Source organism: Barbus barbus, assembly GCF_936440315.1.
Source record: "Barbus barbus genome assembly, chromosome: 21".
Taxonomy (NCBI): domain Eukaryota; kingdom Metazoa; phylum Chordata; class Actinopteri; order Cypriniformes; family Cyprinidae; genus Barbus; species Barbus barbus.
In genome coordinates, this window is record NC_136749.1 from 20,066,967 (window position 1) to 20,080,303 (window position 13,337).

At 36.1% G+C, this 13,337-nt stretch overlaps 1 protein-coding gene across 1 annotated transcript; it reads right to left on the reverse strand.

Moving 5' to 3' along the window:
• Nucleotides 1-1,094: 1,094 nt before the first annotated feature.
• LOC306886944 (failed axon connections homolog) lies at nucleotides 1,095-11,486 on the reverse strand. The gene is made up of 6 exons (XM_079444337.1): nucleotides 11,043-11,486; nucleotides 8,669-8,804; nucleotides 8,179-8,375; nucleotides 5,336-5,553; nucleotides 4,179-4,295; nucleotides 1,095-3,328 (listed from the first exon to the last, which is right to left on the reverse strand). Exons 1-6 carry the CDS (start codon nucleotides 11,300-11,302, stop codon nucleotides 3,024-3,026), a joined length of 1,233 nt encoding a protein of 410 aa, XP_079300463.1. The 5' UTR covers nucleotides 11,303-11,486; the 3' UTR covers nucleotides 1,095-3,023.
• Nucleotides 11,487-13,337: the final 1,851 nt, after the last annotated feature.

Here is a 13,337-nt window from a genome sequence, read left to right on the forward strand (position 1 = left end):
TGATGTTCTGAATATCAGCACAAAAGAACATGAACATAAGTTTAAAATCAAGTCACTTGCTAACAGTTCAACAAACAAGACTGAGTAACTTACCTTTTATCGCCAGGTATTTTTGCTTCACCAACAAAAATACTGTTGCTTCAAATTAAGTCAAAGTAACACTCAGTAGTAGATTTGTTTGTGGAAAGGCAAGGTTTCGTACAAAATCAGTACAGTGAATTAATCAATGACTCACTAATAAAAACAAGCCTTCTGTTTCGTTCCTGAATGAATCAGTGTTTTGAACAAATCAGAAGAGTGAATGATTCAGTGTCTCACTCATAAAAACAGTGGTTTCATCTGAAATTACATAATTCCGTACTGTATAGCAGAAGAAAAGCAGTATGTGAAAAGAGTAATATGTCCGTATTCATGAAACCATAGGCAAAAAATTACCTGGATGACTTACTACTTGCGGCGAGACTCTTAAGTGCCCATCCAATGGACACTTTACTATTCCATGAGACCACTGATACTGGTAGGTCATTGACGAGGTGAATGTAGTATGTCTGGATTACATTTGTACTATATACACACACACACATACTAGAAGTTTTTAATGGCTACAAAGTAATAACTTAGTTGAAAAAATACAAAAAAAAAACTTACTGAGAGAGCATGTGATTTTGGACATAGTCACTCCTGAATGCATCAGTGTTTTGAGCTAATCAGCACAGTGAATGATTCAATGTCTCATTCATTAAAACAGCCACTTCATTAGTTTCTAAATTAATTCATGTTGTGAATGAATGGGTACGGTGAATCATTCAACGACTCACTCATAAAAACAGTTTGTTTCATTCTTGAATAAATCAGTATTTGAACTAATCGTCTGAGGTAAACTAAACTAATGCACAGAATGACAGTCTGTCTGGAACCCAACAAACACAAACAAACAGAGTGACACAAAAAGTAAGAAGTTCAAGAGAGCACCACTCTCGTAGTCAAATTTGAGGACCAGAACTAATACATAATACTTAATAAAAGCAAAAAAGGCAAACAAAAGCGTTAGACTAAAGAACATGAAAAAACAGATACGCCTCATGCACACGTTTAAATTGTCACAGCTATTTTAATTGATGTTTTAGAGCAATCATTGTCAAACAACCACTCAGTTCAGGATAACTAAGCACTCACTAGAGGGTCCCAGTTATACACAGCTGATTCAAATTAGGTAGAATCGTGTATATGTATTTATAGCCATCACTTTGTTTCCACAAACAAGAAATTAACTCTCTAATATGGCTTCAAGATCTAATATCAGATCTATAGCAAAACTGACATAGAACATAATCCAGCTATGTTCCCAAAACACAGATCTCTAAAAGTCTATTAATAAACATACATCACAGGGTAAAATTTAAATGCATGTTTTTGAATGTTAATTTCATTTCAGCTGTTATTTATAATGAATCGAAAAGACCAATTTTATCTAAACATCTCCTTAAATCACTGATTTTTTTTAAAACTTTATATCCAAAAAATAATTTGCAAATGAATTAATATTAACACAAAATTCATAAGAGACTGTTTTTTATGCGTATTTAACTTTAACCTCGATACTATACAGGGATAAATATTTGCTAGAAGATTTCCACTGGTGAACTTTACACCAGCTCACACATATAGACGCACACAAACACACATGCAGGTAAATGATGTATTACAGGTAACTACTGTATATCATACACACACATATAACATATCTCACTGATTGTATGGACCCTGTTTTAAGTCCTCTAATGTTTCAATCCATATCTTTACATTGTCCAAAGTCTTTCAATAATCTAAAATGTGCAAAACAACAATATGGAAAGTAAACAACAGAAGTCTGCATAAAAGATCAAACATTATAAGAGATTTAAATAAATTCATTTAGTACAGGCTTGGGTTTCAAGCAAATTCAACAGAAAGAGGGTAAACTCATCATGCGGCTATTGTTCACAACAATTTTCCCTCAACTAAGGCATATCTGCTCAACTGCACAAATCACACACATGGAAAAAAATAAAGTATGATCAGACTCCTACGCCACCAAAGCTGACCGTTTAGTGTTCACTAGAGGTTCACTGTTGTTATTAATATTTAAAACGTTCTTTTAAGGCAGAAGCTTGAAGCGACTCTTGCAAGGGCAATGCAAGTGGGCTGCATAGGACCCACTCAACATGTGAATGGTCACAGTGCCCTCTGGTGGGGTCACGCAAACCGGTGTGTATTACAGAATCGAACCGAAAGAGACACATGGGGATGAAGAGGAAAGACTGTCACACATGTACAAATGGTTGCAGTCAGGCACACAGGCATTAAGCACCATTCAGACTGATCAAGAGTCTGACACTGATGACACACACTGGAGCCCTAACTAATACAAATGGCAGAAAGGGATTTGGTTTTATTGTATTAGCCTAAATATTTGTGAAGATTGGATTCTCATTTTGTTATTTTATGCAGAACCGGGATTAAATGCTTCATAAATCCTTTTATCCATCTCCATCAATTCTAGTTTATGTACTTTAGCTGATCTGGGAGCAGGAATTATTAGGTTTGAACAGGAGGGAGGAATTCACACAGATTTAGTTTCAGTTGGCACAAAATGTTAAACATCCAAGAATCATGCAAGCTAGTATTTTGCTACATGACTCTGTTCTAGAACAAATATTTGATTAAATTTAGAGAAAAGAGACATAGTGACTGGTCTGAAAAAACATGAAATATTTGTTTCCTTGAAATGAAAGCTAATTTGAAACCGTGGACAAACAAACAGTTCAGAGAAGGATGGAGGCATAATGATTTTACAATGATGAGAATGAATGATCTTTAACATGCGTCCAACTTCTATGGTGTAAATCTTGAGGTGTTAATGTCCATGACTGATGTCACGTTGTGTACACACATTTAATCAAAGTGTTATTCATCCAGGCAAGAAATATCCATAAGAGTTCTGGAGCCACAATGCATCTCAAAAAGCTCTCTTACACCAGATATTAGATTTTACCCTTGACCTGCTGCTCCACATCCGAGCCATCTGCTTCAATGTCAGAGTCTGAGAGCGAGCGTGCGGAGTGGTCTGAGTCTTGCGAGTGTGTATTACTGTGTGACGGGAGGCTTAGATCACTTTCCTCTAAAGTGTCTGTCCTGGAAAAGAGACCAAGGTCCAGCAAGCAGGTGGGTGTCCCGCTGCTAGCGTCGTTGTCACTGTCGTAACAGAAGTCCTCTAAGTCTACAAACCACTCGGGCCAGAACTTCCTCCGTATGCGCTCACAGTACATGGCGAGGTTGATCAGCTCTCCTGTGCGCAGATAGAAATAGTTATTCATTGTACAGCTTAAAACCTGTCAGACATGGTGTGCTGAGTGGCTGATTCTTGTTTCATTGTGTCTCCACTGAGAATAAATATAAATATTAATAAAGAATACAGCAACATATTGCTTTAGAGTATAATAATGCCCAACCACTTTTCCAACAGGCTTGGCTCCTGAAGTATTTTTCCCCTTCATTTTACCCATAGGGATATTTTTTTGTTAAAATGTTATAAGCAATGAACCAACCCAGCCATCTACAAGGGTAAAAAAATAAATACATTGCATAAAAACTACAAGACTGTATGGCTTTCACATATTTTATGATTGTTGCAAAACATGCATATATTTGCAAATATTTTAGAATAAGACTGACTCTATTAAATTAAAATCATTAAACCATTAAAAATCAATTGCCCTATGGATATAATTAATGTAATTTCTTTTACTTCTGGAAACGGACTGATGCTCTATTCTGCATAGGTGGTTTGACATTGCATGTGTGACTGAACTTTAATGTGCAGAAGCATAAATAAATGCCTACAATGCCATCTAGTGGACATTTAACAAACTGCCATGCCAGGGCACAAAATTGAAAGGAATAGTTGATCCAAAAAGAAAATTGAACTTTTCAAACCTGTTTAATTTTCTTTTTTCTTGGAACACAGAACAACTTTGGATCAAAAATGATGAGTTTTAATTTTGGGGGGAACTATCCCTTTAAATAAAACAACATCTAAAATGAAGACATGTATGACTCTATCTTTTGTTCTCCAAATATTTCCAATTATATTAATCGCCCTATTAACTACAAAACTGCAGTTGTGAGGTCTTGCTCACCTTTAATGAGCTGCTCGGGCCGTGTGCCAGGCAGCGTCCACATGGCTTGTGCAAGGTGACCAAACACTGTGGCATCCACACTGGACAGCTTGGGACCCATGATGTACTTCTTATCCCCTGACGGTGCAGAAAATAAATATTAACCCTTGGCCAAAAATTAGGACAAATAACAGACTTCTTTAAAAACTGTTTCAGAAAAACATTAAAAATACTAGAAAATATTCAGATTTTCAGTTTATTCAATTACCAGAGGATAAACGTTATATATAAACTTAAGCTTTTTATAAAAAATAATGCAAATTGCAGTTCTATGGCCTAGAAGAAACACAATTAAACTACTCATCAAATGTTTGCAGACTGTAAGATCTGCATTTATTCGATCAAAAACACAGTAAAACAGTAATGATGTGAAATATTATTATTATTTTGAATATATTTTAAAAAGTAATTTATTCCTGTGATGGCAAAGCTGAATCTTCAGCAGACATTACTTCAGTCTTCAGTGTCACATGATCCTTGAGAGATCATTCTAATATGCTGATTGTATGCTCAATAAATATTTTTTACTATTATAAAAATGTTTCAGATTCTTTCATTAATAGAAATGATTTGAAATGTATACAAATGTATTTATTGTATTTTATTCAGTATAGCATGTTATTGTTATTATTATTTTAAACAATACTTATAACAAGTGTGTATATGGCAGAACCTCGGTTATATTAATACACACATCACATAAATATTATATAACATAAACTTTATTAACTTCATTATAAAAAATATTTGGTAACACTTTAGTATAGGGACCAATTCTCACTATTTACTAGTTGCTTATTAGTATGCCTATTATTAACATATTGGCTGTTTATTAGTACGTATAAAGCACATATTCTGAATGATCATATTTTACATCCCTAATCCTATCCAATACTTAAACTTAACAGCTACCTTAGTAACTATTAATAAGCAGCAAATTAGGTGTTTACTGAGGCAAAATTTGTAGTTAATGGCTTGTTAATAGCGAGAATTGGAGCTTAAAATAAAGTGTAACCAAACATTTAATAAAATAATTCATTGTAAATCATTGTATCACATCACAAAAACATACTCATGACAAAGTATCATTTTAACCTTCTATTTCTTGTCCTGCTCACCTAGCAGTGTGGCCAGTGTGCGCATGTCCTTCTCCATGAGGGTGTAAACTTCCTCTTTAGTGAAGCAGCCGATGCCATGACAGTACATCTCTCGCTTCACAATGCCCCCCGTCAGCTGACACAGGATCCATTTCAGCAGGTCACTGAGGGGCCCAGGAAGGTCCAGCATCCTTTGAGTCTCTTGAACATTATCCACCCACTGACAGTAAGCAATGGTCCTGTGGTGACAGAGATCAGTGAAGAAAGAGATTCATAAATTGAAGGTAATGATTCCTTTTGTACTTTCCTAAAGTACAAATTTATCTCTATATTTTCATGTACAAAGAGCCATTTATATTGTGTGGGATACAAATACAAATGTCATATTATGCAGACAACACATTAATAATAATATTAATAACATTATATTATTAATTGGCTTTTATATTGTCATTTTTCTTAAGAAAGCAATGTTGGAAGGAGAGATGAGAGGAACAACTCACAAACTGCAGATGCGCAATTATATTTATTGCATAAAATAAAATATATTAGATCTTTACTATTCTGCATATTTAACTTGCATAATACATTTATTTCCTAGCTGCTTTTATCCAAAACAACTAACAAATGAGGAAATCTTCAACAAATAATTGATCATAAGCACAAGCTATTCATCATAAATTGGGCTTGTTTATATTTCAGAGTTTATTATAACTGTGTGTAGCTTTAGTATCACACAGAAAACAAACTCAGTTTGGCCTTTGAGATTAAACTTTGAATTAATTCTCTGCTCTGTGATTATCTGAATCAAATTAATTAAAGCCGTCTTCTAATTAACTTATTTGCACAGTAGTAATTAATAAAAAATGTATTCATAAAAACCATTCATCCAAAATGGCTTCAAGCGCTCTTTGGGTTCATGGCTTTGAACTCACCACTTGGAATTTACAATCAGCCTTTCATCAGGTTTAAATCAGATTCAAAGCTGCAGTGTGTCAATTCTGCACCAAAAATAACTACTAAATTCAAACATTGCATTGACCAACATGGCATTTTAATTTGTAAGGATATAATATATGGATTCCATAAAACAGTAATGTACGCTACATTTTTTGTTAACGTCTTAATCTGATATTACTAGGTAGTTTTACTGAAATGGGTCAAGTACGTTACAGGAGGTTCATTTCCTGATCAAAACCCACCAGTGTCATAATCCATATTTCCTGCCTATTTCCCAGCATGGCATCCATCACTCTCATTTATAGCTCAATAAATGTTCTTGCTCACAGCCTCACACACACAACACTACTCTGGAGTGGACACAGATATTCAAACTCATGAATTATTCAATCAATAGCCATGTGGGATGCTATATATAGCAGAGTGTAAAGCACTTCTAGGCAGTGTGAAGAGAGAATGCACAAGAAAAAGAAACAAACAAACAAAAAAATGATTTCATTTGAAGGAATATAATAATGCAAAAGAAATGAAGAGGAGATTAGGCAGTAAGAAAAGAGACTGGTTATACAATTGTTTTTTTCCTGAGTATAATGCTTACACTATGATACCCAATGTGTAGGATAATGTTTCAGCACGAGTCATTCATTTTATAAATCTGCTGCCTGCACTGCAAATCATGTCCACTGCAAGCTTATCACGCATATTTTAGTGGTTTATGGTTACTCATACAACTTTTCATTCATTTTTATTATGCAAATAAATTGGTTATCTGGCTATTTGTCAAGCACAGCTATAATCTTCAAGAATAATCTGGAATAAAACAGTTTAAATATTTATTACAAAAAGACAGATTCACTTAAGTATTAATAAATCATTTTTGATGATTATTATTAACTGAGTTCTTTTAAAGGGGTCATGTGTTTTTACAGTTACAGTTATACTGCTGGACAGGATGCTAGGATGCAAACGTCTAAAATTCAGATGAATTAATCAAATAAATAATTACTATAGAATAGAAAACATGATACACTAATAATTTGGGAATTAAAAAATATAATTTAATGATTTTTAAATATATAGCTTTTGTAATGAAATAGATTCATCAACCTAAATTATAAATCTTGATTTATAGTTTTGGGTAATTATTTGTGTATATTTAGACCTTTGCTTAAATAACGTCCTTAAAGAAACAGTGGAAACCCCAAAATTTTGTTGAAAATGTATTTAAAATTAGGCCATCAGACGAGCAGATGAGTTTCTTTCTTCACTGAAACAGATGTGGTGAAATTTAACATTACATCATTTGCACAACAATGGATTCTCTGCATTGAATGGATGCCATTAGTTCAGACAGTTGAAAAGCTGCATGCTTTTAAGAAACAAATCTATTATTAAGGAATTTTAATTTAAAACTTTCACTTCTGTCCAAAATACGAGTTCATAATCCATAATAATGCTTCCTCTCCAATGAAAAAGTCCAAACCCTGTTGTCCTCTCACATCAAAATTCACCGACATATTTGTTTAGAACTGTTTTGGCTTATAAACCATGCCTGGTCTGTGCATATTTCTCTCCTGATTCAGATGAGACAACTTTTCACTGGAGAAAGCAACATTAGAAAGCAATTCAGAAGCAATGGTTTGAAGTTAAAATGTCTTAATGATGAATTTGTTTCTTACACACATGCAAGAAAAAAAAAAACTTGTCTACATCTTGGATGGCCTGAGGGTGAGTACATTTTTAGCAAATTTTCATTTTGGGGTGAACTATTCCTTTAAGGCTTTAAAAATCAAAAAACAAACTGCATAACTCTACTGACTCTAGTCAATAATCCGTAGGTGCATATTTGATCCTCACATATCAGCAGAGAAGTGACTCATTCTGAATGGCAGCACATGACTCACCAGTACAAGTGTTCCTCCACCATGGTGGTGATGGCCCGCGCTACCGCCTGCTCCTGAGCGCTCAGACCCTTGTTTAGGCTCACACCAAGTTTCTCCTCCAGGAAGTCAATTATAAATTCAGTTCCGCACACCTGCTCGTAATTATACTCGATCCAAGGCATCTTGCCCTGGGAAGAGAGGCTTCCATCAAAGTAATTCTGCAAAAAAGGAAGCATATTGATGGTGAAAAGATGTAAACCATCAATTTTAATTGAGCAATTTATAATAATAATAATAATAATTAGTAGTATTATTATTATTAATATAAAAAACACTACTCTTTATTTTGGAGCATCTGGATATGAACTGAAAAAAAACAATCCTATTTTCTAAGGGCTTTCATGAATTTCATTGACATTTCAACAGCAGATGGTATGACTTCCAATAACTGCATGTATCCACTGATCAAAGGAAATGGACTCCAAAATCCAAACTGCTCCTTTATGCATACTTGATAGGGCAGATCAACCATGCGCAGATAGGTCTCCATTTTCAGGCAGAAAGGTGAAAGGCTTGGCACCCCGTTTTTTGGCCTGGAGAACTGGTGAAGGATGATGGCGTCTTTAGAATCCAACTGTTGTTCTTTCCTGTAAGGAGGAGATCAATCATAGATTGTAAAATCAGACAATCTACTCAGGACTTCAATATGAACATATATATAAAAGCTCACTCAAAATACTGATGGTTAAATATCAAAGTCAGACATAAGGAACAAAACTTTGTATTTGTATTTAGTTGGCATGCATTTTATCAGTATATTTGTTCTTTGGGAGAATCCATCACCCTGTCATTGAAATGCATCATGCTTTACCTGAACAGAAAGGAACATAATTTAGCTTTTAAAAGCAGTTATTTAGCCCCCAAAATCAGGTGGAGTGCATCGGAAAAGGTCTTATACTATAATTATGAGGAAACAGCAGGATGTGTGTGGGAGGACACAGACAGGTCTTATTTCACAAGCAGAAACTACAAGTCCAAGCCTGAGCTTTCAAAACAACACAGCTTAGTCCTATTCTGATCACACACAATTTCAAAAATTCATTCTTTTAACTCTACACATATTCTAAAAATGTGATTTGTATAACCAAACTATAATCATGTGGCCTGTTGAATATTACTCTGAATCAGGGTATTTTGTGGGGGAAGGGAAAAAATGTATTTAGATTTGCTGAAATCCCTTCAATATAGATCAGAAAGATTAGCACAGATTCTGAGGGGTCATAGGACAAATCTGTCCACATTTAGCCATCATTAATAAAAAGCAATCATGATTTCTACACTCAAAGCACCAATAACAAATACAGATATCCAAATAATAAACAGTGTTTAGTAGACCCTGTCAGGGCAAGGTTAATATGATACACAACAATAGCAATTTCGGTAACACATAACTTAAAGCCTTTATGTAAAGTGCATTATAAAATTATTCATAATGTATGTCATAATGCATTATAATATTTGCAGATTTGAAGATTTCTTTTATATTGTTTTTTAAATTGGTTGTTTATCATGTTTTAATGCATTATACTTTTTAAATATTAGAAAAAAATACATATTAGAAAGAAAAATACATACATGTAAAAAATGTTTAGAAAGCATAATGCATCAAAACACATGAGAAACAGACAATTTAAGATGTAACAAAGTATCTGCAAATATATTTTAATGCATTTTAACTTAGGTTACGAAAACATATAATGCATTGTGAATACCTTTATAATGCATTATACAGGTGTTACAGAAATTTTCCTTTGCATAATGAATACATAACACAACTTTAGAACATTACACCTGAAGCTTTGTAATTAACCATGATGGTAAAGTTAAGATACTCATGACAAAATTAAGATAACAAAAACTTTCCATGTATGTATGCATGTAGGCTATTAATTTATTTGTTTGTTTGTGTGCTATGTAATTTTAGAGTTAACAGACTGTCAAAGTTTATTATCCAGGCCAAAACAACAAAATCTGGAACTATTTTCCAAATTAATATAAAAAGGCCGTTCAGATCTATAAGGATGCCACTCACCTTCTCAGATGTGTATTTCATATGCTTCCATGTGGCTCTAAAATGAACATTCTGATCTGTCTATTTTATGTCTTTTTACACCAAATCAAATCTATATTCAATGACAAACTGAATAAAGTGTAAAGCATCAGTTTGATCCGAACGCTGCAAAGCTCAATACTTCAACAGGACGCTGTCCACTGCCTGTGGTGCTGAAATCCTCCGGTCAAGTATGAGGATCAGAACGTCTGTTTCCACATTAAAACAGGATTCAGCTCAAAACAATTACTAAAACGGAAGCGATTTAGTACCTTCGACAGCATTACAGCCCCCCCCCCCCCCCCCCCCCCAATACATTTTTATTAGGTAATGGCCTGCAGATGAGCCAAGAAAGGTCGCTTGTACAACACTGCTCAAGCACATCGTGATCTAGCGAAGTAAACAGTCAAGATCACGTGCCGCATAATAGGACAGAAAACTAATTTATCAAGGTACTTTTGTTTTAGCGCGAATGTAAACAAGGGCAATTCCGGCTGGGTATTGGTGACAGGGCGTTTTCATATGCTCCCGTGCGGCCAAACACCGCATGTGCATGTCATTTTGAAAACATGACTTAATGCAGCCCAGCGGACACGCGAGCTCAAGGAAAACACGAGAACCTCACTTGCACTGTCATTGCCAAGCGGACCAATATTTAAATCTTTCCCTAGAGAGGTTCAAATGTAAAATGCATGTGTTATGAAATATTGTAAACAATAACAGTAGGTCATTTCATATATCATTTGACATCAGCACAGCAGGCCACAGCACTGACCTGATGGAGAGCAGCTCGTGCAGCAGATACGCAGCCGCGGCCAGCAGGGCACCTCCGGTGATGTAAAGCGTCTTCCTCCACCAGGAATCCGATACCAATCCCGACATGATCCCGCCGAAATCCTGCACAGGGACGGCTACTATGTACCCATAAAATAAATGCCGCTCATCAGAGCCACACAACCCAAGGGACGGGCTCTGATTCCGGCCAAGTTCAACCACGAAGGAGCGGGAGGAGGCGAAACCCGCGACCCAGTACATTCTCTCTCTCCCCCCGCTTCCTCCAACGAATCCTGCGCCACTTCATTTATCCATATAAATACGGACAAATGTTACATGGTTGTGCGTTATGTCGGTCTCGTAAAGAAAAAGAAAAGCATTTTAACGGGATTTGGCTCCCGCGCGCAGCTCCGCATCCTCCTTTGTTGCTGTGCTGGAGCTGAGTGACGTCACGACGCATCACACAGGGAAGCTAGGCAAATAAATCACATTCAGGTTTTTATTCAACTACAGCAGACACAGACCTAAACAAAATTTGAAGAACATCGTAGTTTGCAGTAATTAATAGCGTCCGTTTCGTTTTTCTTCATTGGAGTATATCACGATAAATTACTGATAGATATTAGTGCAGTATAATATATGGGCTATATTTATGTGTGCGTGTGTAATTATATATATATATATATATGCAAAAGCCTCAAAGAGCCGCCTGAAATTTCTAAAATAAGCATTTTTCTCAAGCTTCTATATGTTCAGTTAGGAACTTATTCATTGCAATTAATGTGCAATTATTCAACCAGGAGCCTGAGAAAAACGCTCACTTTAGAGGAAAATTTCAAACGGCACTTAGAGGCTTTTGCATCTGAACTAATGTAATTATAAGATGTGTGCATATGTGTGTGTGTGTGTGTGTGTGTGTGTGTGCATACTGTATACAGTGTATGTGCTGAATTATTTCCATTAAGTTACCCATAAATTACATTATGCATGTAAATACATTATGAATATCCATCCATCCATCTATCTATCTATCTATCTATCTATCTATCTATCTATCTATCTATCTATCTATCTATCTATCTATCTATCTATCTATCTATCTATCTAAAGTGCTGGGCAACTGTCTGATAAATGACTGAATGTATATATATATACACTCACCTAAAGGATTATTAGGACCACCTGTTCAGTTTCTCATTAATGCAATTATCTAATCAACCAATCACAAGGCAGTTGCTTCAATGCATTTAGGGGTGTGGTCCTGGTCAAGACAATCTCCTGAACTCCAAACTGAATGTCAGAATGGGAAAGAAAGGTGATTTAAGCAATTTTGAGCGTGGCATGGTTGTTGGTGCCAGACGGGCCGGTCTGAGTATTTCACAATCTGCTCAGTTACTGGGATTTTCACGCACAACCATTTCTAGGGTTTACAAAGAATGGTGTGAAAAGGGAAAAACATCCAGTATGCGGCAGTCCTGTGGGCGAAAATGCCTTGTTGATGCTAGAGGTCAGAGGAGAATGGGCCGACTGATTCAAGCTGATAGAAGAGCAATTTTGACTGAAATAAGCACTCGTTACAACCGAGGTATGCAGCAAAGCATTTGTGAAGCCACAACACGCACAACCTTGAGGCGGATGGGCTACAACAGCAGAAGACCCCACCGGGTACCACTCATCTCCACTACAAATAGGAAAAAGAGGCTACAATTTGCACAAGCTCACCAAAATTGGACGGTTGAAGACTGGAAAAATGTTGCCTGGTCTGATGAGTCTCGATTTCTGTTGAGATATTCAGATGGTAGAGTCAGAATTTGGCGTAAACAGAATGGATCCATGGATCCATCATGCCTTGTTACCACTGTGCAGGCTGGTGGTGGTGGTGTAATGGTGTGGGGGATGTTTTTTTGGCACACTTTAGGCCCCTTAGTGCCAATTGGGCATCGTTTAAATGCCACGGCCTACCTGAGCATTGTTTCTGACCATGTCCATCCCTTTATGACCACCATGTACCCATCCTCTGATGGCTACTTCCAGCAGGATAATGCACCATGTCACAAAGCTCGAATCATTTCAAATTGGTTTCTTGAACATGACAATGAGTTCACTGTACTAAAATGGCCCCCACAGTCACCAGATCTCAACCCAATAGAGCATCTTTGGGATGTGGTGGAACGGGAGCTGTGCCCTGGATGTGCATCCCACAAATCTCCATCAACTGCAAGATGCTCCCTTCGGTCCATAGACTTAAAACAGATACCCCAAAGCGCACGGTGACTTTTTTGGAGGCTCATTGAAA

Excerpts from the sequence above, each read along its gene's own strand:
- LOC306886944 (XM_079444337.1), bottom strand. The coding sequence starts at position 11,302 with ATGTACTGGGTCGCGGGTTTCGCCTCCTCCCGCTCCTTCGTGGTTGAA. Across the intron at positions 8,805-11,042 it reads CACGAGCTGCTCTCCATCAG|GAAAGAACAACAGTTGGATT; the intron begins GTCAGTGCTGTG and ends TCCTCCTTACAG. Across the intron at positions 5,554-8,178 it reads GTGGAGGAACACTTGTACTG|GACCATTGCTTACTGTCAGT; the intron begins GTGAGTCATGTG and ends CTGTCACCACAG.